Here is a 25,752-nt window from a genome sequence, read left to right on the forward strand (position 1 = left end):
TTGAACTGCACAGCTAACCTTTACTCCCCAGGCCAAACCAGATACTGATATATTACGCTCCCAAATGATATCAAATAGCCCACTAAATTTATGTTTTTACAAATACTTTATCCAATTATCTAACTATCTGTAGCAGTTTTCCCCTAATTAATTGATTGGATAATAAAGATGACAAGAAGCCAATCACTGGGCAAGGAGGCGGGCCTTCCGGTTCTGAGTAAGAGGAGGAAAGAACACCCCTTTTTTGGGCGGTGAGGCAGGACCGAAAGGTGGCACCATGGAGACCAAGAACTGATAGATCTGGTGGCAGAATCGGCCAGAATCTGCCACCAGAATATTTTTAACATAGAATAGTTGATGAGTTTAGGATGATAGATTCCTCACCCAGCAGTTGTGTTATCTGCTGGTTCTAAACTAAGATTATTTGGTGTTTTACATTTGCGGCAACTCAGGTGAGTTCCAGGGGACAGGGCCAGTCTTGGCAGACTAGCGGCAGGGGATGGATCACTGGGAATGTGAATGGTTCACCCTCAAGTGAGCTGTGGAAAACTGGGCAGACCACCGCTTGGGGATACCCATGGGGGTGGGGAGACCACAGTTGTTGGTGAGAAGCCGGTGATAGTGTGGTTTGCTTTTTATTAATTGCATGCTACAGGTATCTTTAAGTATATACATATGCCATTGTCTACAAAGGTCCAAAGTTGCCTGTGACTTCCCTGGACCTATAATTAGAGGAGGTTGTGAGCTGCCCAATGTGGGTTTTGGGAACCTGCCTCCATCCAGTCTTATGGAAGAGCACAGCACTCTTAACCACTGAACAATCCTACCACCCTATTTTCTCTACCAGCAACTGCACACTAGAATCCTGTTCAACAACTTTAAAAGATTCTGTTACTATAAAACCAGTGAAACACCCCTGTTGGGGAAGTTACAGGCCCTGATGGGAAAGCTACTACTGTTTTGATTAATGGATGTGTGTTTGTCAAATGCCCATATTGCTATCAGCTTTGGTCAGAGAATCTTCTGTTTATAGTCAGTAGTGATTTTAGAGACTCAAAAATCTTTTTTCTTTTTGTTACACAGGGTTTCTCTGTATAGGCCTGGCTGTCCTGGAACTCACTCTGTAGACCAGGCTGGTCTCAAACTCAGAAATCTACCAGCCTCTGCCTCCCAAGTGCTGGGATTAAAGGAGTGTGCCACCACTGCCCGGCTGTGTTTTTTTTCTATCTGTTTTATTATTTATATGAGTACCCTGACACTGTCTTCAGACACAACAGAAGAGGGCATTAGATCACATTACAGATGGTTGTGAGCCACCATGTGGTTGCTAGGAATTGAACTCAGGACCTCTGGAAGAGCAGTGCTCTTAACTGCTGAGTCGCGCTTCAGCCCCACATGACCTTTCATGACCCGTTCCCAACCCACTGTTCCCACACTGCCTACCTGATCCATATCTAGTAGATCACATCTTAGCCAAACACATAAGTCCAAACTTCATACTGGGTCACCTCTAGGCTTCTGGGAAAGTATCTCTCTCATCTTGAATATTAATTAATTTTTATTTTTGAAAATTATGTGTGTCTATGTGTGGACATATGCAACTTGAGTGTAGACACCAGAGGAGGGCACTGGCTGCATGGGGATCAGCTGACATGCAGTGTTTCATGATTTCCTGTTTTAACAAACGCTGTTTCTTTTCCCAAGGCATGGTGGGGTGAGCAGCTCAGACTTTTGGGCCTTCTCAAAGATTTTTAAAATTCATCTTTCATTAGTGTTGTAAGTAGCCAGATTTGGGTCCGCTTCAAGAGCTCTTAGCTAGGCCAGAGCCTTCCCATCCTGAGTTCACACATTTACTGAACATCTACCATGTAATATACAGGCAAGCACTACTTAAGACTTACATAAAAATTTAAGCCTTTGGATCAAGGCTCTGGATATGAACTACAGCACAAGTGGCATACTGTCAGATACAGAGGACACTAAGTAGCACTGGTTATCCTGGAACTTGCTATGTAGACCAGGATGGCCTTGAACACACCTTTTCAGCTCTTCAATATTCTAATCATACAAGTATGATTACACATTTTGTCCTCTTAGTTTCTAAGCGTGTTGGCAAACAATAAATCCCGGACCACATTAACACTGGAGACCCCTGCTTCTTCCTCAGCTGTTCACCAAAAGCTGGCTACCGCCACACACAAAGTAGACCACCTTTTCTGTAAACACATCCATCCAAGATTTCTTCCCAGCCTCTAGTTTTAGCTTAACCTCAGAAGAGAACCTCAAAATTCTTACCAGGGAAAATGATTTTTTTGGATTCTTAGTTTTGTTGATAAAATTATTTAGAAACTGGACAGGTGAGGTAGCTCAGCAGGTAAAGGCATTTGCCCCCAGCGTGATGGCTGGTACGCCTAGGATGTCACATAGTGAAATAAACCAATCTATTCAAGTCTTCCTCTGACCGTAAGGGCAGATCCACCCAAGACCTCACGTGTGCCGGGCAAGGATTCTGCCACAGTACTATACTCAGGTGGAGGTTGAGGTGAAGAACTCAATTCCACAAGATTCCACCACATCTGACACCCACTATACCCACACCTACCACAAAATGTAAGAAGCTCCAAGAACTGGGAACTGTCAATAAAGTACTTGCCTTGCAAGCAGAGACGGGGTAAAATCTGGGTGTGTTGCTATGCAGCTGAGCCCCAGCCTTGCTGAGGAGTCAGAGACAGGCAGACCCTGGGCCTGCTGTAGTCAAGCTCAGCTCCAGGCTTCGGAGATGTGGACAGAGCTCAAGCAACACCACATGAGGCTGTGCTCTGGCTTTCTCCGTGTACCCACCCATACACAATTTACTATTCTGTACCACATTACACTGAAATCAAATAGTAATTAAACATCTTCAGAAAGGCCTGCCTTGGGAAAAGAAACAGCATCTGTCAACTGATCCCCACACAACTAAATTTTAAGTTCTTTAAAATTTCTACGTTTAAACGATCTTGCAAAATATTAGAAATATAAGAATGAGATTATATGCAACATAGTGAAATAAAGTTGAAAGGTTTAAGAATATGCTGTCATTTTAAATTTTAATAAAATAGATAATTTCATTACATAGAGTGCCAAGTCATCCACTCATTGTTATGTTAAAGTTTTAGAAACATCTCTATAAAAGCTTGGTATTTGATTGGGATTAATCAACTATAACATCCATCTCTACAGGTGCAGAGTTCCACCATTCCATTCTTATTTTGAAAAATACAGAAAAGTACAAAAAATAAGACATGATATCCATATAACACAACTGAAATTAGCCAGTTTCTTCATATATTTGCTCGCAGTCTTTACGAGAACGAATGCTTCTATCACAGCTGAAGCCCTCCCTCCCCTCCCCCCTTCCCTTCCTCTCTCAGGAGTTGGTCTACATCCTTCTGATGCATCTCAAACATTTACATACATGTGTATTTATACCATAATACGCTGAGTTTTGAGAAGGAAATTTTAACTTGAAAGTCATTGTCCTGTACGAGTCCTGTAAACTGTTTCCCCACATAACTTCCAGAGTCCCTCCAGTTATGCACACAACTCATCTGTTGCATCTGCCAGATATCTGCATAATAGTCTACCGAAAATGTCCTCATTCCATTCCCAACAGGCAGGTCAGTTCTAATATTTGGCTACTCTAAATAAGTCATGGTAAATTTCCTGGTGCCTCACCTCCTGAGCATAAATACTCATGAGAATTTCTAAGTATTTTCAAAGGTTACTAGGAATGTTTTCCCACTCCCAGAGTCAAACTTGTATGTATAGCATTTCTATATTTCTGCTTTCGGTATCCATATATTTTACTTTTACTATCGTTTATACTTTGTGGGGTGCAGTTTCCTCCTCAGAGAACAATTTACCTCCAAACATAATCTTGGTGTTCAGCTGGAGCAATTATTTTCATATTCTAAATCTGGTAAACGTACAGTTATCATCCTATAGTCTGTCCTCACTAACTAGACTAGTGAGGAACTGCAGATCTCCGCTGACGGCTGTCAGTAACAGGCCTGTTTGTAGACGATTCCCGATTGTAGACGGCTGTGTTCACAGTTCCACACTGCTTTTCTTTTCCGTTGCATTCGGTGAGTGCAGGCTTTTAATCATACACACTTCTTTCCCTTCAGAATGAATTGTCCGGTGTTCACAACATCTTATAATAAATGTTTGGCTGATTTATGGTGCTTAGCCTCAGAATGACCAAATGATGCACTATGAGGTGTAAATTCCAAATGAACACTTCCCCACATTGAAGATATTCAGAGCATTTAATGAGTATGGATTTTCTGGTGTCTAATGTGATGGGACTTCTGGCTGAAAGCCTTCCCACACTCACTACACTGATAAGGCTTTTTACCTGTGTGTATTCTCAGATGCAGGGCCAGGGTTGAGAACTGAGAAAAGGCCTTCCCACATTCATTGCAGCCATAGGGTTTCTCCCCCGTATGGCTCCTCACATGCACGGTTAGAGATGAGCTCTGAGAGAAGGCTTTCCCACAGACATTGCACTCGTAAGGCTTATCACCTGAATGAATCCTCACATGCACAATCAGTGATGTTCGCTGAGAGAAGGCTTTCCCACACTCGTTGCATTCATACGGCTTCTCTCCAGTGTGAATGTTTTGATGTTTTATCAGGTACTTTTTCTGGCCAAAAGCTGTTCCACATTCATTACACTTAAAGGGTTTCTCACCAATATGAATTTTCTCGTGCTCAGTAAGATTTGATTTGCCGCTAAAGGTCTTCCCACACTCCTTACATATGAAGGGCTTCTCTCCTGTGTGAGTTCTCTGATGTCTGATGAGGTTTGACTTCTGAATGAAAGCTTTCCCACAATCTTTGCACTCAAAAGGTTTCTCTCCAGTGTGAATTTTCTGATGGGTAAGCAAGTTTTCCTTCTGGCTAAAGGACTTGCCGCAGTCATTACACTCGAATAGCTTCTCCCCGGTGTGAGTGTTCTGGTGCTTAATGACATACTGTTTCTGGCTGAAGGCTTTCCCACACTCGGTACATTCAAAAGGCTTCTCTCGGTTATGAAAATGCTCGTGCTCTGTAAGAGTCGATTTGTGGCTAAAGAGTTTTCCACATACCTTACAGGCAAAGGGGCTTCCCCCGCTTAAAACCCTCTGCTGACTGAGGTGTGACATCTGAGTAGAAGCTTTATTGCATGCACAGCCTTTATCTCCAATACGATGAACAAGGATTTGCCCTTGACTGAGGATGTTTCCACATTTCTTACCGTTCTAAACCTTCTTTCTGTGTCTGCCTGCTCATTCAAACGAAGAGCACGGGAGACAGTCTCAGAGGACTTTATCAAAGCAAACCTTTCTTCCCAGGGTAAGTTTTACTAATAGTCAATGTTGGTTTTGCAAAGTTCACTTGTTTTCCTCTAGCAATGCTGAGAGAACTGTCATCTGGCTAAAGGCTTTTCAATATTGCTTAGAGACCCAGGGCTTCCTCTCAGCATGACTTCTTTGTTTAGGGAGACAGGACACTTAAGTAAATGCTTCCCACCTTCAGGAAACTCTGAGGCTTTTCCTCTGGTCTACGCTCTCCACTAACAAGATGCAGGCATCATTTCCACACTGCACTCTACTTACAAGCCACTCTTAGCAGGAAGACTACGTACCGTAGAGGATTTCCAAACTGTATAAAGCAGAGGAGTTGTTCTCATAGAACTTTCTGTTTAAATCTAAATTATGTTTCAAGCTCAAAGCTTTAAGCTTTGAAAAATGTTTTGCCTTTTAAAAATTGAAGTCTGTTATGAAAGAAAAGAAATGAAGTCTATAAGCACAGACCGGAGTGTTCCAGTTCTTACGCTCACTACTCTCCTTGGTGGACTCAACTGACCTCCAGATGTCGGTGTTGCTCTGTGTGCTTGTCATTCCTCAGCTGCTTCTGCAACAGATCACACAGAACCATTTAAAGGAACATGGCTGATATATGGTAAGCACTCAACAAATTCTATCAGTTAATATTACTTAAATATTCCCCGTTACCTGAGGACTAACTTTCATAGTACTAGAACGTGTTGTGCAAGTTTCCAAAAGAGGGAAGCAACCAGTGTGACACCCAGGAACCATAACAACAGCCAACACGGCAAGCTCTCCCTGAGGGTGCAATAGAGGCATCATATCTTGGTGGTGACCAACAGTTTTCTAATTGGACTTAAATCATGCTCAGCAGGAAGGAAATAATATCAGGTACTGGAAACCTGGCCAGCTCCCTGGGGCTACTAAGGTTATGCGTCTCAGAGGATCCCTAACACTGCCACCTTACTAAACCAGCCCACTTTCTAACTACACTCTAAATATGTACCCTTATAGCCACACTTCATTGTGGCTCTCACCCCTCATCAAACAACCTCTTTACAATAGATGGAGACCATCACAGAAACCACAACTGGTCAAAATGCAGAGCACAGCTGACTGGGGTGCCAGCCCCACAGACACAACACTTGCACCTCAGGTTTCGGGAACGTTATGGAAGAGGGAGTGGAAAGACAGTAAGAGCCAGAGGAGACTTTGTCTTCTAGAACTGGCAGGGAAGCTTTGCCTTTGATACTCGACAATAGGACTGCGTAAACAGGACCTGAGCAGGTCCAACACCAATAGGAAGACAACATCAAAGGGAGACATCTCGTCAGAGCCCACACCTAAACAAAGAACTACCAGCAACTAAGCAATGCTGAGAAGAGAAAGAACAGGCTTCCCCAGGGATAAACCCTCTCATTGGTTATCCAATTCCAATGAGTCATCTCTGAAATCATGGACATACCTGTAACACCAAATGAACTGAGCACATACATACATATAAAAGAGGCCATGAATCTGAAAGGGAGCAGGGGAGAGGACATGGAAGGACTTTAGGAAGAGGAGAATTATATAATTATACTTTAATTTCAAATTTATGTATATATACATCATACTATATATACACATATATGTGTGTGTATACATATATATTCATATCCCATTATGAGGAATATATGTGGGGAATAAATATATACACATATAAACATATATATGTATATATATGTATGTATATATACCTAACAACTCATGTTCTTCAGCTTGGTGGCAAGTGCCTTTACATATATATGTATATACAAACACACATATACACACACATATATATCCCATTATAAGCAACAAAATTTCAGTTTGTTTGAGTATATAGCTCATAGGCATGTTTGCCTAGCATTAATAAGGTTCTAAGTTAAACCCTCATATTCGCACACGCGCACATACACACACGCACAGACACACGCGCATACACACACACACACACACACACACACACACACACATACACACACGGTTTGTTTCTCCGTGTAGCTGGAACTCTGTATAACATGCTGGCCTTGAACTCCACCTACCTCTGTCCCCCAAGTGCCGGGGTTAAAGGTGTGTACCACAGCCACACTATGTGCCACCACAGCCACACTATGTGCCACCACAGCCACACTATGTGCCACCACAGCCACACTATGTGCCACCACAGCTTTGAATGTTCTACTTCCACTATGTCTTTTCTTCTACTGTCCTTCATTCCATTTTTAGATATTTGAGTCCCTTCAGGCTTTTTTGGTATTTTGTGGTACAAACCAGTTTGTTTGACATTTGCATCTTCTTGGTAGCTACATTTAATGAGCGTCATCAAATAAGCCCAGTCTTGCTCTCCCTCTCTCTTCCTGCATCTTGTGAATAAGACAAAAACTCTGAACTACCGCTCCAGCACATGCCTGCCTATGGGCACACTCCCCTCCATGATGGCCACGGACTCACCCCCTGAAACTGTACGTAAGCCTACAACTAAATGCTTTCTTTAATGAGTTGCCTTCGTCATGGTGTCTCTTCAAAGCAATAGAAAAGTAACTACAACACAAATCGTAATCCACACTGGACAAGAAAAGCCTGTGTCTTGCCTAATATAAAAGCACAGGTAGCTGCGGACGGGGCTCGACAACAGTGTCTGGCCTAGCAGCCCTGGAGAAAATCCCCAGCAGCAGCAGCAGCAGCAGCATTTAAATTCCAAATAAACACAAGGGTGTCCCCATCTCAATATTACTTAATATAAACAATGCAGTAATCTATGCTAAGAAAAAAGTTAATAAAATACTAAAAAGCTTCCTATATTCTAATAACTATCACTACTTTCACTGTAGCAGTCAGAAGGAATAACAATAACAATAGTAATAGAATAAAACCTTTGTGAAACACTTAAGGGCTGTTTAGGTGGCAAGCCTGACAACCTAAGGTCAGAATCTAGAATGCACGCATGCATTCTTAAGTCGGACTGTTAACTTGTTTAGAGAGAAGCTATCCTAAGTTACTGCAGCCCTGTGAGGGAGTTTTATCGATTGTAATCCCATCAGGCACATCTCAATAAATAACCTGTGAAATTCCTTAGCAACCCCTTTGAAGACAATAGCTCCAAATCCACCGAAATGGTTTATGTGACTCCTGCAGAGACAATTAAGTGCCACTCTTCTTTGACATGCCCACACATGTGCTCTGGGATGAGCCTTCTTTCCTGGGTGGCCTCGTTCCTCTTAACCCTGACTTTTTAAAGTTTGTGTTAAAGTATTCTGAGGATGAGGATATGTCCTCAGGTAGAAGAATGCTTGCCTAGAATACAGGAAGTCGTGGGCTCAATTCCCTAGCACCAGAGAAATTGGTTGTGGTGGCAAACACCTGTAATTCTACAGCTCTGGAGGTAGAGACAGATCAGCCCCATCTACTACATAGCCAGTTCAAATGCAGCCTGTGCTAAATAATACCCTGTCCCTAAACATTTTAATAAACTCCTACTCTGGGCAGGCAAGATCATCAAGTAGAGGCGAATACTGAAATAGTGGGAAGAGACCAGCTCCTTCAAGTTGTCCTGAGTGCCATATGCATGAAGTGTCACTCAAGAGAGCATAAATGTTCAGATAAATTAAGGAAAGGAAAGGGAAGGGAGAAATGTAATTAAAATACAATCTCAAAAATAGCAGAATATTTTCTAAGTTGAAGCCATCTGAGTCTTGGTCCCTAAACCATTAAGGAGCTGCTCAGGCTGCTGCAGGTGACTGTGGCGCGCTGCGCTGCCTCTACACCGGCGTCAGCTGACAAAGTGACATGTTATACTTCCTTTTAGGAAAACAGCACAGCAAACAGGGTGAAACCTATACACTGCTGAGCATGGTGGCGCAAACCTGTAATCTAAGCACCCAGGAGGCAGAGGTGGAAGGATTGCAACAAGTCCAAGGCCAATCTGTCTGCAAAGGTAAGCTATACAGGGTAACCAGGATGACAGTCAGCTGATCTCAAAAAAGGGTAAATTAGTGCAAGTGAAAATATGGTAAGCTGGCTGAATCCACATTCAGTAGCTAAGTGTAATAGAACAGTTAAAAACACAGCCAGCCCAGCTGAGGAAAGTATCCTGTAGCTGGTGGAATGAGAATAGCTCCATGGAGCCGGGCGGTGGTGGCACATGCCTTTAATCCTAGCACTTGGGAGGCAGAGGCAGGCGGATTTCTGAGTTCGAGGCCAGCCTGGTCTACAGAGTGAGTTCCAGGACAGCCAGGACTACACAGAGAAACCCTGTCTCAAAAAACAAAAAAAAAAAAAAAAAAAAAAAAAAAAAAAAATAAAGAAATAAAAAGAAAAAAAGAAAAAAAAAAAAAGAAAAAAGCTCCATGGGCTCACGTATTTGAATAACTGGTCCCCTGCTGGCAGAACTATGAGGGAAGAATTAGGAGGTGGGCTAGTAGGGTAGAGTTCTGAGGTGCCCAAACTTACACAGGCACAAACATAAATGATTTAAGAAACTGACTTTAGAACATATACTACTCTCGGATGTGTAAGTCATGAAGTAAATGGAGTTACTTGCCTTTGGCCAATCCGTTCTCCTAGCTCCACTCCCACAGGAACAGTTATTTTGAAAGTGTATATGTCTCTTGGAGCTTTTTCCCCAATAAAAATAGTTACCTTATTCCTGACAAGAGTCTATGTTCGGAATCTTGTTTTAATAAGTCTGAGTACTTTCAGTGTCTATATAAAGGTCTCTCCTCATTCTTGCACAACCATGTATTTTACTGGGTAAGCTTATTATACCATAGGTCAACTGAACCATCCTCTAATGGATGAGCATGAAATGTTTCTAATACTTTTCTAGGCTAAACTTTGCTCTCATAAGTAAACTTGTGTCTGTATTGTTTCACTCAAACATAGATACATTTGTAGCATTCATTTCCAGAACTGTGGGCTAAGGATACAGCTCAGTGGAGTCAATACACAGCACCGCTGAAAAAACTGCTAACAACAAACCCTTACACTCTACCTGCTTTTCTTCGGGGGAATTTCTTACTCTTTTGTTTTTGTTTTTCAAGACAGGGTTTCTCTGTGTAGTTACGGGTGTCCTGAAACTACGATATCCAACTGCCTCTGCCTCAGCTATTCATAAATTTGAAGGCTACTGACTTGCAAATCTTAATTAGGTACTCGATTAACTTTTACCATTAAAAGAAAAGCCAAAGCTGGCAATGTCTTTAATGACAGCAACAGCAGGGAGAAGTCGTTTTTTACATATGCCACACAATTCACATTGCTGTACTCATGAAGGAGTTATGACATCTATGATCTAGCACAGCAACCACTAAGTTTTCTTCAAAAATAGAGGAACATGGGCAAGAGCGATGGCTCGGGCTGCAAAGGCGCTTGCTTCCAATTACAACCAGAATTCGGCCCCAAAACCCACACAGTGGAGGACAGAACCGATTCCAAAGACCTCCTTATGTGCGTTGTGGCAAGCATGGCCACACGAATAAATGTAAATAAAATTATTTTAAACGAGGAACTGTGCCTAACCTAAATCTAAATTAGACTCCTTAATTCTGGGTTTTCAGTGAAATGATCTTCAAAATGAAACCCGAATTTGCATAACAGCTCTATTAAAGTACCTCAAAAATCAGAAATGAAATATAAGGCTGGCACCCCCGAGACAAACAATTCCAAACCAAAATTTTTTAATTAAGCATATCAGAGTAATCTGTATTCTACCTCCATTCATAAACAACCGCGTTTTAGTACAAACATCGTCTTTTAAAATCTAAACATGTTTATTAAGACTTACTGCACATATCACAAAATCCAACTGCCTGGCGAATAAAACTCATCATCAATAAATACAGTTTTAGAATTATTTACCCCTTAGTTTCGTCCCACCTTTCAAATAAAACGGATGCTTTTCGGGAAGATGGCCCTGTTATAATTATCAGCACTTTCGACTCGGGAACTACCGCGCAGACGTGATACTTCAACACGGGTCTCCACATTGCTTCATAAAGCATAGCCACCCACAATCCTACACCCAGCTCTACATACACCCAATAATTCCAAATAGTGGGTCAAACTTTGCAATCAAATTCGGTCTCAAACGCTCAACCGTTCCTTAGAGGCGGCCACCTCCGCCTCTCAGCAAGGCCCAATGCTCTTCAGCCCACTCCCTGACCCCCGCGCCACACCACCAAAGATCGGAAACACTGCCCTCCAACCTCCCCTGCACCACCGACCCAGGACGCCCAGATCCCACCTCCTACTTCGGCGCCACGTGGACCAGACGCCCGTGCTGACCCGCGGACAAAGACCAAAATGTCCACTCGCTGCCCCTGCGTCTGCGCACTCCGGGAGTGAACCAGCACTCCCAGAAGTCTCCGCGACACCTCGGGGCTTGTTCACTGAAGCCCAGCCAGGCTGTTGTCTATTATCGGCAATACTGCTTTTCCGAGTTTGGACTACACTTCCCACAAGGCATAGCGGATCACTTATCCGTCTCCCACGCACAAACCTGATCGCGTCTTCTTGTGATTTAGGGTTTCTTAGAGTAGCTTGTTGTCACTTGGACCCGAATAAGCTCATGCCATGTGGAATGTGTGGAATGGGGATCTCCTCTTTAATACTTCACGGGCGGCGTCTCAAAAATACACTGAGCCCAGACCCCAAGGTGAGAGGACACCATCTTTGTCCGTGGCTGAGGCTTTGGTGGACTACGTTTCCCAGAGTCCATAGCGACCCGACATTGCTCCCAACTCTAGCTTTAGCCGACTCGGACGCGGACGCCTTCTAGGAGAACGAAGGTGAGTGATCTGGGGAGTCCTGGGCGGGGCCGAGGCATGTCCCGAACCTTGGGGCTGTGTCCGCGGGAGCAAGATCGGGCTGCAGGATTCTAATTGTGGCTTTGATTGAAGTGATGACCGGTTGTGAGTGCTTATAAGTGTGCTGTGTAACCACTTGTCTCCAAGGTGTATATCTGATTGTTGCTGTGCAGACACGAGATGTTATGTGCTCTGGGATCTTGGATCCCAGATTGCGGAAGTGGTGTCCGTGGTCCCATATTGTGTTATGTGCTCAGTAGCCTTTATTCCTGGGGAGTATGGATATAGTTGTAACTGTGTCTGTGTTTGTATCTCTGGATTAAGTGACCTTGTGTAGTACTATGTGCAGTGTTTCGTGTCCATGGCTCTGCATCGGCACTGCGTGGGTATCCTTGTGTTCATGGAGAGAAGAGGGAGGGAGGGGAAAGGACTTTGTGACAGTGTGTAACGCTGTATGTGTGCCGATGTGCCTTTGCTATTGAGTGACTGGCTCCCAAGTGAGTGTTCAGTTACGGCTGTGGATGATGCAGAGTACTTACTGTGCCTTCTGCGTGCCACCATGTGTGATTGTGACTATGTAGAGAGGACCTTTAGGGATGTTAGGGAAATGACTGTACCACAGTGGCAAGCAAACTGAACGGGGTGTATGGAGGTAACTGTGACTGTTTCTTTGTGCGTCTCAAGACTGGACAAATGAAGCTAATCGCTGTGGTATATACGCCTATAATCCCAGCATTTGGGCTTCTGAGGCAAGAGGATCTCAAATCAAAGGCAGCATGAGATCCATTACAAAAGCCTGTCTCAGCCGGGCGGTGGTGGCGCACGCCTTTAATCCCAGCACTTGGGAGGCAGAGGCAGGCAGATTTCTGAGTTCGAGGCCAGCCTGGTCTACAGAGTGAGTTCCAGGACAGCCAGGACTACACAGAGAAACCCTGTCTCCAAAAACAAAACAAAACAAACAAACAAAAACCAAACAAACCAAAAAAAGCCTGTCTCAGAAAAAAGAAGAAGGTGTTGGAGAGATGCCTATGAGGGTAGGGTTCTTGTGGCAGAAGTCAGTTGGCATATTGTGTTTGTAGTTCTCCTGTAGCCCAAGCTCCTACAGGATTCAGAGACAAGTCTCCAAAAGCTCCCAGATAAACTAGCCCAGAGTGTGTAGCAGTGATCAGAATACAAGGTAGAAGGCTTGAACCAACAACACCCAAGACTCTACTCTGCCCTCCACATAAATGGCATTGCACACACATATGTGCATGCACACAAAGATAAATATTTCTAGGGCTGGAGAGATGGTTCAGTGGTTAACAGAACTGACTGCTCTTCCAGAGGTCCTGAGTTCAATTCCCAGCAACCACATGGTGGCTCACAACTGTCTATAACTCTTGTGCCAGGGAATCTGACTCCCTCACACAAACATACATGCAGGCAAAACACCAGTGAACATAAAATAAAAATAAAATAAATTATTAAAAGAAGTAGGGCTGGAGAGATAGCTCAGCAGTTAAGAGCACTGACTGTTCTTCCAGAGGTCCTGAGTTCAATTCCCAGCAACCACGTGGTGGCTCACAGCCATCTGTTATGGGACCTGATGCCCTCTTCTGGCATGCAGGTGTGCATAGAGCATTCATATACATAAATAAACAAATCTTTTAAAAAAATAAATAAATATTAAAAAAAATATCTAAACCGTGAAGAGTAGATGAGTGGATGTGTTCGTGTGACAGATCTTGCAGCAGCCAAGTGTGTCAATGTGATGTGTCTATGGCTACTGTTCTGGACCCAGTTAACGCTGTGAATGGCAGATTCTGGCCCTGGACAGCAGCGACCTCAGCTTTACAAGGTGGCACTGAACTTGGACTGAATGCCCAGCCTTCTCTGACCGCCATTTCCTGTACAGTAGGATAAAAAGGCAGCTATCCAAAAGTACCCTGGTCACTCATGATTCCTTTCTTCTCAACCCTTTCTAAGAAGGTGGTGCTGAGCTGAGACTATATATAGCTCAGTGGTTAGGTATTGACCATCCAAAGCCAAACTCATAATACCTTGGGTTTTATTCTCCTTTCCCCAAAACCTTTTTTTTTTTTTTTTTTTTTTTTTTTTTTTTGTGTTGGCGGGGGTGGGGTGGGGGTGGAGAGGGTTTTTCATGACAGGATCTCTTAGGATTTTATTGCTGTGAACAAACACCATGACCAAGGCAGCTCTTATAAGGACAACATTTAATTGGGCTGGCTTACAGGTTCAGAGGTTCCGTCCATTATCATAAAAGCAGGAGCATGGCAGCACCAAGGCAGGCATGGTGCAGGAGGAGCTGAGAGTTCCCCACCTTCTTCTGAAGGCTGCTAGGAGAAGACTGGCAGCTAAGGTGGGGGCCTTAAAGCCCACACCCACAGTGACACACCTACACCACAAGGTCACACCTACTCCAACAAGGCCACACTACCAAAGAACAAGTGCTACTCCCTGAGCCAAACATATTCAAACCACCATACAGGGTTTCTTTGTGTAACCTTGGCTATCCTGGAACTAGCTCTGTAGTCCAGGCTGGCTTCAACTGAAAGAACTCTCTCTCTCTCTCTCTCTCTCTCTCTCTCTCTCTCTCTCTCTCTCTCTCTCTCTCTGTGTGTGTGTGTGTGTGTGTGTGTGTGTGTGTGTGTGTGCCTCTGTAAGATCATTTCTTATTCCAGTGATTTAAATACACTCTGTTTGGAGCCATTTTCACCTGTATCTCTTGTTCTTTTATTTACTTTCCATTGGGGTGGGGGGGAGTTTACAGAGTGCAGGATTCTTGCCATGTTACCCAGGCCTCAGCCCTCAGAGTTCTGGGACTGAGCGTGTCTCTCAGTGTATTGGGGGCTTTACTCTTCTGCATTCTCCTTTTTCAGGACTCTTCATTTATCCAGAGAGAGAAATCAGAATAGGTCAGGTTGTCCTGAACGCCATGGCCCTTCAGGTAGGTCAAAAGTTCATTTTTTTATTTGTTTGTTTGTTTTAGGCTTTTTGAGTTTGGGTTTCTCTGTGTAGAGACTGCTGTCCTGGAACTCCCTCTGTAGACCAGAGTGTCCTGGAACTCAGATCCACCTGCCTCTGCCTCCCAGGTGCTGGGACTAAAGGGTAGGTTGGTTGGTTAGTGGTGTGGTATGCAAGCTGCTGCACCGTGTGGAGGTCAGGACCAGGACTCAGTTCTCTCCTGACATCATGTGGATCCCAGGGTTAAACTCAGGTCATCAGATTTTGTAGCAGGTTCCCTTACCTGCTGAGCGACTTCACCAGCCCTGTGATGCCTTCTAACCCTTCAGAACATGTGAACACCTGTGTTCTTTATGCCAAAATGCCTGCTGTCAGGGAGCAAGTGAACAGGGAGCAAGTGAAAGGGCCACACCTGCTAGGAACCGCAGCTCCCTCCTCTCAGCCTCCTCCTCAGCATCATATACCGTGTTCTCACAGAGGAGCAGAGGAGAGCCGTACCTTCTCTTGAAAAAGATGGAAACTTACTTTCTCAAAACCATTAATGGGACTGAAGAGGAGATTGTCTTCTCCAGTGACTTTCCTATACTGATTTATGTCACTCCCTCTTAAAGAAAAAAGAAAGAAAGAAGGAAAGAAAGAACAAAAACAAAAAGATGAGAAGAGAAAACAAAGAAAAAAAGAAACCTATTTCATGGGCTGGAGAGGTGACTCCATTCTTGAGAACACCGGATTCATTTCCCACGCCCACATGTTGGCTCACAGCCATCTAACTGCAGTTCCAGGGGTCAGAAGGCCTGTTCTGACTTCCACAGGTATCAGGCATGCACATGGCGCATAGATGCAAGATATGCATGCAAAACAGCCATACACATAAACTAAAAACCACATTTCATGCCATCAGAAACTGTATACAAAACATGTCTGTCGCCGGGCGGTGGTGGCACACGCCTTTAATCCCAGCACTTGGGAGGCAGAGGCAGGCGGATTTCTGAGTTCGAGGCCAGCCTGGTCTACAGAGTGAGTTCCAGGACACCCAGAGCTACACAGAGAAACCCTGTCTCGAAAAAGAAAAAAAAAAAAAAAACACATGTCTGTCACACATATAAAATCATGTCTTCCATGAGCTGGTTGTCATGGCGCACGCCTTTGATCCCAGCATTTGGAAGGCAGAGGCAGGCAGATCTCTGAGTTCAATCAAAGCTAGCCTAGTCTATAGAGTTCTGGAACAGCCAGGGATACGCAGAGAAACCCTGTCTTGAATCGCCTCTCCCTCCGCATACAGAAACCATAACAAACAAAACCCCACGTCTATCACATGCATATGGTATGAAAAAAATAAATACAAATATATTTGTTACATAAATGTGCCATCTAAACATCCTTACAAATGGAGAGACTGCTTTTCATTTGCGTGCAGCCTTTGATACCTTTTCTGTGGGGAAGGGTTGTTTTAAGATGAGTAGCTTAGGCTGCTTGCAAAACCAGCTGTGTATGTAGCCAAAGATGACTTTGAACTCTGGACCCTCTGCTTATACCCCACTCTGCCAACTACTAGGATAAGAGGCATACATCACCACACCCGGTCATGGTTTCAATAATTTATGAGACCCTGCTCAGCTAGATTTTGTTTATTTTCCAGTCTGAGTGAGAAACAGGAGAGTCCTGCTCCTCAGAAGAGGATATTGATTGATATTTGATCATGTACTCTGTGGTGCAGACTGAAAGCTATAGCTTCCCACCTCCCAGAGTGCCTTTCTTCATCCCCACGTTTTAGAGACATTTTCCTGAATGGATGGGAGAGCAAGCTGGCATAGTAGAGCTCGCCTAGCATGTGTGAGGTACGGGATTCGGTTTCCAGCACCCCAAATAAGAAAGAGAATGGGAAAGAGCGGACACAGACGAGGCTCATCTCACGATTATACAAGGGGAGCAGTAGACCACTGGCGCTGTTACACTGCTTGTTGTCGTGTTTTGTTTTCCACGATATGGTTTCTCTGTGTAGCCCTGGCTGTCCTGGAACTCACTCCATGGACCAGGCTGGCCTCAACTCACAGAGATCCACCTGCCTCTGCCTCCCAAGTGTTGGGATCAAAGGCGCGTACTGCCACTGACCAACCACTATGTACTTTCAAGCACTTTACAAGATTGTTTGTTTATGTGTATGTGTAGATAGACAGACAGACAGACAGACAGACAGACAGACAGACAAGGGCTTTGAAGGTCAGAAGAGGGCATCTGATCCCCTGGAGCTAGAGTTGCAGGTGGTTGTGGGCTGCCAATAGGGGTGCTAGAAACCAAACTTGGGCCCTCTGGAAAACCAGCAAGTACTCTTAACCACTGAGCTATCTCTCCAGCCTGCTACTTTTACATATTTAGAAAATTCTCAGGAAAGAGAGAGAGAGAGAGAGAGAGAGAGAGAGAGAGAGAGAGAGAGAGAGAGAAAAGGAAAGAAAAGAATCAGACATGGTGGTGCACACCTTTAATCCCACAACTCAAAAAGAGGGGCAAGCAGAGCTCTGTGAGTTCAATTCCATCCTGGTCTAAGAAGTGAACCCTAGTACAGCCATGGCTACATAGTGAGACCATGTCTCAAAAATTAAAGAAAAAAATTAACTCACTAATAATGTGTAAGCGTATTGTTTCAGAGAACAGTGACCTTTGAGGATGTGACTGTAGAGCTCTCTGAGGAAGAGTGGAAGTGCATGGAGCCTGCCCAGAGGGACTTGTACAGAAATGTGACATTGGAGAACTTCAGTCATCTGGTCTCACTAGGTAAGGCCTAGAGCACCCAGGGCCACCTACCTAGGAAATATAACACCCTGGGACCAAAGCAGAGGAAGTTTGCTGAGCCATCTCTCCATCTTAAGATGAAGGTCCATCACATGCCTTGCCTACACACAATTAACATCAATAATAATGAGTATTGTTTTGATTCCTTGGTGATAGACGTGATGGTATAAACACACTACTGAATGTGTCTTGAGGTCAGAGGACATCTTTCAGGATTTGGTTCTCTCTGTGCACTGTGTGGATCCTGGGGACCAAACAGGTCATCAGGCTTGGCAAGCACTTCACCCTGCTCAGCCATCCTACCAGCCCCAGAGTTTGAATTTTATTTTATCTTTATTTTTTGGATTTGTTTGTCTGTTTTGAGACAAGGTCTCTCTCTATAGCCCTGGCTGGCCTTGAATTCACAATGTAGAGCAGGCTGGCCTCGAACTGACAGAGATCCACCTGCCTCTGACTACTGAATGCTGTGATTAAAGACATGTGCCACCATGACTGGCCAGAGTTTGAAATGTAATGTTTGTTGTTGTTTCTCCTGTATGTGTGTCTTTATGAGGGTGTTGGATCTCCTGGAGCTGGAGTTACAATAGTGAGCTGCCATGTGGGTGCTGGGAATTGAACCCGGATACTCTGGAATAGCAGTCAGTGCTTTTAACCACCGAGCCATCTCTCCAGTCCCCAGAGTTTGAAATTTAAACAGTATGATCATGCCTTGTCTTTTCCCATAAACAGGACTTGTTGTTTCTAAGCCTGATGTCATCCTCTTATTGGAGCAAGGGAAAGAGCCATGGATGGTTACAAATTTTATGACACGTCCTTGGCACCCAGGTAAGAAAGACCTGGGCTTGTTGGAGTAGTCATGGGCTAACAGTGTGGTAGCAGTAAGTACAGCTGACAGCTGTAACCTGGGTGAGTGTCAGGAAGCCCTCAAACCCTGCTGTAGAATAAAGGCCCGAGTTACTGAGAAGAGCAAGGACTCTGTCAGCATTAGCCAAGCACATAAAATAAAAATAATTAAAAGTATTCTGTATTAGATGGTATTTTCTTCCAATGCCTTCAGTCTTCTATTGTTGCTAAATCAGGTAGCTACAATTTGGGAAAATATTTCATGCATATTTATTGTTTTATTTTACTTTATGTGGATGGGTGTTTTGCCTACATGTGTGTCTGCACCATGTACATGCCTGTTCCCCAAGGAGGCCAGAAGAAGGTATCTGATCCCTTGGAACGGGAGTTGCAGATGGTTATGAACCACCGTGTGGGTATAAGGAACTGAACCTGGGTCCTTTGGAAGAACAGCCAGTGCTCTTAACCAGTGAGCCACCTCTCCAGCCCCTCCTGTTTCCCACCCCCACCCCCGGGATGTATGTATTTATTCACAAAAGTTGCTTATACATGGATGTAAGAACACAATCCATAAGAACAAGAAACACCCTTTATTTTTTTTAGCATCTTTATTACATGAGGTATAGGTTTGTCTGTACAGATTTGATGAGTTGTCTGCCTTCCTCACTTTGGTCTTCCTCAGCCGGAACTCCAGCTCCTTGCCCTCCAGCACCCCACCTGCTCGCTTGAGGCGGTGCAAGCAAGGAAGCTGCAACTGCGCCTCCAAAGAAGGCTGCTTCCTGCTTCCGTGTTCTTTTTTAAAACCCCTTCCTCCTCTAGAGTCAGCTTCCAGGTGCAGTGCAGTGTGGGTGCTGTCCGCTCATTGTTCACTGTGCCCCAGGCGACATCATTGACCCTTGTTCTCCTGGTACAACCCAGGAAAGTTCTCCACCTCCAATCAGGGCACAGGACTTTTATTGCCTCTGCAGGCTCAGACAGGATATATGCCAAGGGCCAATAGTAGTGTTGACTGCAGGCGGTCCCAGCTCATACCTCTTCTCATAGACGAGATTTCTCTTGCCCCAGGTGGCTTGTGCCAGTTGTCCCAAAAGATGCCCATTAGTCACTGGCTATAAAGAGCTTTATTTGGTTGGTTGGATTGTTTTTCTTTTTTCTTTTCTTTTCTTTCTTTCTTTTTTTTTTTTTTTTTTTTTTTTGGACAGAGTTTTCTGATGAAATTTTTAATTTTATTTCCATATTTTCTCTGGTGGTTTTCCTTCCTTTGTTTCTTTCTTTCTTTTTTACTCATGGGAAAAAAACAACTCGTATTTGTTTTTCTCTGATTTTTCAGACTTGGAGACAAAGTGCGAGAGAGTTCCCCGGAAAGGGCTTTTTGAAATAGAGTCATTCACATGGGAGGGAATGAGAAGCTTGCGGCAGCAGCACCGTGGCTTTGAGGACCCCCACCTCACCGATGACTGGGCGTGCACAGACCGCTGTGAGAGACTGCGCACAAGTCAGGAGTGTCACTTCAAGCAAGTGGAAACCCAATGTGAAAGTGTTGGTGCTGTCAAGTGTCACACACCTGTCACACTACTGCATGGGAACGGCAGGACTGCAGCGGAGAGAGTGACCGGATGTAGTGAGCGAGGGGAAGTGGTTAGCTGCCTCACCCAGCAGCACCTGCAAACTCATCATGCTGAAAAGCCCTTTGAGGGTACGGAGTATGGGAGGGCGTTCGGTCAAGCCTCAAACCTTGTCCAGCATCAGAGAATCCACTCAGGTGAGAAGCCCTGTGCGTGCAGGGCGTGTGGGAAGGCCTTTGGTCATCCATCAGACCTCACTCTCCACCAGAGACTTCATACTGGTGTCAAATCTTATGCATGCCAAGAGTGTGCAAGGACTTTCAGGCAACAGTCGCAGCTAATCCTGCACCAAAAAACTCACACAGGTGAGAAGCCCCACGTCTGTAAAGACTGCGGGAAGGCTTTCCTTCATGGGTCCCAGCTTACTGTCCATTGGAGAATCCACACGGGGGTTAGGCCCTATCAGTGTAAAGAATGTGGGAAGGCCTTCAGACAACACTCCCAGCTCACCGTACACCAGCGGCTCCACACCGGCGAGAAGCCCTACGAATGTAAGGACTGTGGGAAGGGCTTTATCCACCGCTCGGAAGTCACTCGGCATCAGAGGATCCACTCTGAGGAGAAACCCTACGAATGTCAGGCATGTGGGAAGGCCTTCAGACAGCATGCTCAGCTCAGGCAGCATCAGACGGTCCACACTGGTGACAGACCCTATGTGTGCAAGGAGTGTGGAAAGACCTTTAGTCGTACTTCGTACCTTATTCAGCATCAAAGAATCCACACAGGCAAGCGGCCGTATGAGTGTCAGGAGTGTGGGAAAGCCTTTATTCGAGCATTCCAGCTGACTCGTCATCAGAGAATTCATACATATGAGAAGCCCTATGTATGCAGGGAGTGTGGAATGGCTTTTATTCGAAGTTCACAACTTACTGAACATCAGAGAATTCATCCTGGTATCAAACCTTATGAATGTAAAGAGTGTGGGCAGGCCTTTATCCATGGCTCACAGCTCATCGACCACTACCGAATTCACACTGACTAGGGTCCCGGCATAGATCGGCCTTTAGTCAACGTTCACACCTGGTCAGGGTTACATCGCCCCCAGAGTAACTAATGTTGTGAAAACTTCGTTCATCTCATCTGTAACAGGTTATCAGAAAATGTAATACCAGGAGAAAGACCATTAATGTGGACATTCCTTTTTCCTCATTCACTGGTTACTAAGCAGCAGCAAACCTGTGCTAAAAATAACTTGATATGAATGTAGAAAAGGCTTTTATTACCTATCAAAATATGTTCAGTCTCTGAGAATCCCACATAGATGGCCATCATGATTAAAAGATTATTGGTTTGGTGTGGGAATTGAACTCGGGACCATCAGGTGATGTATTCTGTTACACAACTGGCACCTTCATTCAAACAGAAATACTAATGGGTTTTGTTTTGTGGCAGAGTCTCTCTATATAGCCTCGGCTATCCTAGAACTCAAAATCATCCAGCCTCAGCCTCACACGAGGTTCATAGGCGTGAACTTATGGCATACCTTAAAGCACTTTGGTAGCATTTGGTTTCCAACATTGGTTTTAAAATGACAATTTTAAGCCTGGTTTGGTGATACTTGCTTCAGATTGGCAATAGTCAGCGGCTGAAACGTGAAGATCCCAAGTTCCAGACAGGCCTGAATTATGTGGCAAGACCCTGTCTGGGGGACAAAGGAGAGGGGTGACAGAGTGGGGTTTAAAAAGTAAATCCAGGACTGGAGAGCTGGCTCAGAGCACTGACTGCTCTTCCAGAGGTCCTGAGTTCAATTCCCAGCAACCACATGGTGGCTCACAACCATCTGTAATGGGATCTGATGCCCTCTTCTGGTGTGTCTGAAGACAGCTACAGAGTACTCACATATATAAATAAATAAATCGTAAAAAATAAATCCAGAATTATCAGGTACGTGGAAGGAGTCAGGTTGGAGGGGCAGTTAAATGTGTTCGCCACCAGATGGCAGCACAATGCTACCAAACAGGTTTTACAATCTGGGACGCTGCAGCAAGCCAGTTCCTACACCTGCCTTTCACCACAAGCAACTTTCTGTTCCTTTGCTTGCTTGCTGGTTTATTTTATTTGAGACAGGGTATCAATTGGTTGTCCCTAGACTCATAGAGATCTGTCTGCCTCTGCCTTCTGAGTCCTGAGATCAAAGACATGCACCGCCATGCTAGGGGCTTGCTTGTTTTTTTTTTTTTAATAAAAGGACTCACATAATGGCCTTGAAATCCACAGGTAAGCAAGGTTAGCCTTGTATTCCTAATTCTTCTTGTCTCTACCTCCTAACCTGGGGGTATAGGTATGGGCTCCCATGCCTGACTTGGGGCAGGGGTTTGCATGTAGACATGCACATGGTTCCATATATGGAGAGGCCAAAAGCTGACATCACGGTCTTTCCTGGCTCCTGTATATTGAGTGAGGCTCTCTAAGTCCAGGGCTCTTCAGTTCCAGCGAGTTTAGCTACCCAGCAGCTAAAATTGCAATGCCACGTTATTTGATATAAACCAATGACCAGGAAGCCTAGTTAGTGGCATATAAGGAATTAAAGGAAAAGATGCTAAAGATGCTGACCTGTAACCTACTTTGAAATACATCTAGAAATAACAGGGATTGGTGGTTGGCAGAGCACAGATGGTGGATATATGATGAACCGTGAGTGGTTGGCAGAGCACAGATGGTGGATATATGATGAACCATGAGTGGTGGGCAGAGCACAGATGGTGGATATATGATGAACCGTGAGTGGTGGGCAGAGCACAGATGGTGGATCTATGATGAACCGTGAGTGGTGGGCAGAGCACAGATGGTGGATCTATGATGAACCGTGAGTGGTGGGCAGAGCACAGATGGTGGATCTATGATGAACCGTGAGTGGTGGGCAGAGCACAGATGGTGGATATATGATGAACCGTGAGTGGTGGGCAGAGCACAGATGGTGGATATATGATGAACCGTGAGTGGTTGGCAGAGCACAGATGGTGGATCTATGATGAACCGTGAGTAGTGAAGCGGGGATTTGCTGAGATCTCTTACCTGTTATGTATCATTAAAATTTTCATGATAGAATATTAAGGAAAAGCCAACCACCAGTCAAGTTTGCAGTTGTTTCAAAAATACTTTTAAAATTTCATTTCAAGGTCCACATAGAAAACTGAGTATGGTGGCCCAGCAGTCAGGAGGCAGAGGCAGCTGGCTGCCTGGCTATGAGTCTGAGACCAACCTGGTCTACAGAGCAAATTTCAGACCAGGCAGGGCTACATTATAAGGTGCTCTATCTCTATTAATTATCTCTTTAATTAACTTAAAGCCACTTGTGGTGGTGGAAGCATAGGGGTGACGGGAACTTAAGGGGAGGGCTTGGGCAACGAACAACAGCAGTTAGATAAGGAACTCAAGGCTATCCTTAGTTACATAGCAAGCTAGAGGCCAGCCTGGGCCAGTTGAAAGACTCTCAGGCTGAGCATGGTAGCATGCATCTCCCCGAGTTCGAGACCAGCCTGATCTACAGATCAAGTTCCAGAACGGCCAGAGTTCTACAGAGAAACCCTGTAAAAAAAAAAAAAAAAAAAAAAAAAAAAAAAAAAAAAAAGCCTAAGGAGATGGCTCCATGGTTAAAAGCACTGGCTGCTTTTCCAGAGGTTCTGAGTTTAATTCCCAGCACCCATGTGGTGGCTCACAACCATCTCCAACTGTAGTCCCATAGGATTCAGTACCCTCTTCTGGTGTGCAATGCATTTACAGACAAAACACCCATATACATAAAGTACATTAAATGGAAAAGGAAGAAGAGGAGGTGGAGAGTGGAAGTGCACACCTTTGATCCTAGCACTCAGGAGGCAAAGGCAGGCAGATCTCTGTGAGGTCTATGGGATGAGTTCCGGAACAGCCAGGGTTATACAGAGAAACCCTGTATCAAACCCTGTATACTTGGGACTAAAGATATGACCCAGAGGTTAAGAGCACTGGCTGCTCTTGCAGAGGAGATCTGATACCCTCTTCTGGCCTCTTCTGGCCCAAGGCAGGCATGGTGCACCTATGTGCAGGCAAAACACCCATACACATTAAAACAACAAAACACAACTACACATCAGCATCGAGAACGGCTAGTCGCTGTTCCTCCACCTGTTTGGTTTGTCAGTGTTTAGATTTATGTGTGTGGATGTTTATGCCTGTTGTGATGAGCTGAGGGTGGTCATGGGACAAAAGGAGAAGCCTCGTTTTTAGCACACCTTGCAGGGTCAGAGAGAGAGACTCAGTCCTATGCAGCCCACGGGGGTCTCGAATGTGAAATCCTCCTGTCTCAGCCTGAGTTCCAGAATTAGAAGCATAAGCCATAGGTTGCTTTTCTGCTTTTTCCCTTTCAGCACTAGAGATTACATCCAGGACTTTGCAAACTAGGCAAGCGATTGGTCGCTGAGCCCCAACCCTGGCCCCCGGGCTGCAGTGCCTACCATCTGCTGCCGATCCACATCCTTGTTCTTCTGTACTTATTGTTTTATGTATACATGTGTGTGTGTGTGTAGGTGCATTTTTGTGTTGTAGGTATATATGATATGCATATGGTGTGGTTAGTGTGATTGCACGTAGGTGTAACTTAATGTTTTAAAAACTTATTTTTAATGATGGTTCTTAGATGCTTTAACCTCCGTTTTAGCCAACATCCACCAGAGGTAGTGGAAAAGAAAGGATTGGGGAAGTGGACCTGTTTAGAAAGGTTCTTTGGAACAACTTTCATCTGTATCGTCTGGAAATCGGCAGTTCAGTTCACAGGTCAGCAGCGGCAGCTCGATCCACTCGCAAACACTTCATGGATACACCAGCTGTCCAGTTTGGTAGAGTCGGGATAACAAACACGAATCAGCAGTGAGACAAAGATCAGGGTAGACGAGAAACCAACAAGCGTTTAGCTATGCAAGCAAGCCAAGTCCAGCTCAGCCCAGCTCAGCTTCTGTCACGTGTCCTTTAACGTGCTTGCTTTAGCAGAACACCCTCTCTCCTGTTTGCTTCAGCGAAATGTTCCTTCACAAGTCTGCCTTAGTCTGTCACCTGAGTCCACTTCAGGAAAACACTCCTTCATGTGTTTGCCCCAGCGAAACGCCATCTAACACAACTGACTTTCCAAAGAACCCTTAAGTTTCCACTTCACACAGGTGAAAGTAAACTTCATGCAAAAATATGTGACTCTCAAGTCATAGCTCGTCCTCTGTGGACTAGGGTGTGGCTTCAGGGCAGTGAGCTTGCCCGGAACGAGTCTGTGCTGCACACACGCACACACAAAATAGATATGCAAATGTTCCCACTACAAACAATGGCTTTTGTTTGATTTTCTGGAAATCACACAGTTTTCTTCTTTCTTCTCTTCCT

The 25,752-nt window shown here is 44.6% G+C and overlaps 2 protein-coding genes across 4 annotated transcripts; one reads left to right on the forward strand and one right to left on the reverse strand.

Moving 5' to 3' along the window:
* Window positions 1-3,072: 3,072 nt before the first annotated feature.
* Window positions 3,073-11,773, reverse strand: Znf146 (zinc finger protein 146). 2 transcript variants are annotated; one of them, XM_034497755.2, is made up of 2 exons: window positions 11,620-11,773; window positions 3,073-5,940 (listed from the first exon to the last, which is right to left on the reverse strand). In XM_034497755.2, exon 2 carries the CDS (start codon window positions 5,187-5,189, stop codon window positions 4,311-4,313), a length of 879 nt encoding a protein of 292 aa, XP_034353646.1. In that variant the 5' UTR covers window positions 5,190-5,940; window positions 11,620-11,773; the 3' UTR covers window positions 3,073-4,310. The 2 variants fall into 2 exon arrangements, with proteins under 2 accessions (XP_034353646.1, XP_076787688.1); XM_076931573.1 differs by having other exon boundaries at window positions 11,627-11,698.
* A 71-nt stretch (window positions 11,774-11,844) lies between these two features.
* Znf565 (zinc finger protein 565) lies at window positions 11,845-22,283 on the forward strand. 2 transcript variants are annotated; one of them, XM_034497683.2, is made up of 5 exons: window positions 11,845-12,163; window positions 15,064-15,131; window positions 17,794-17,920; window positions 18,668-18,763; window positions 20,112-22,283. In XM_034497683.2, exons 2-5 carry the CDS (start codon window positions 15,120-15,122, stop codon window positions 21,386-21,388), a joined length of 1,512 nt encoding a protein of 503 aa, XP_034353574.1. In that variant the 5' UTR covers window positions 11,845-12,163; window positions 15,064-15,119; the 3' UTR covers window positions 21,389-22,283. The 2 variants fall into 2 exon arrangements, with proteins under 2 accessions (XP_034353574.1, XP_076787620.1); XM_076931505.1 differs by lacking the exon at window positions 11,845-12,163 and adding an exon at window positions 12,180-12,328.
* The last annotated feature ends 3,469 nt before the right edge of the window (window positions 22,284-25,752 follow it).

This window comes from Arvicanthis niloticus, chromosome 1 (assembly GCF_011762505.2).
Source record: "Arvicanthis niloticus isolate mArvNil1 chromosome 1, mArvNil1.pat.X, whole genome shotgun sequence".
Lineage (NCBI taxonomy): Eukaryota > Metazoa > Chordata > Mammalia > Rodentia > Muridae > Arvicanthis > Arvicanthis niloticus.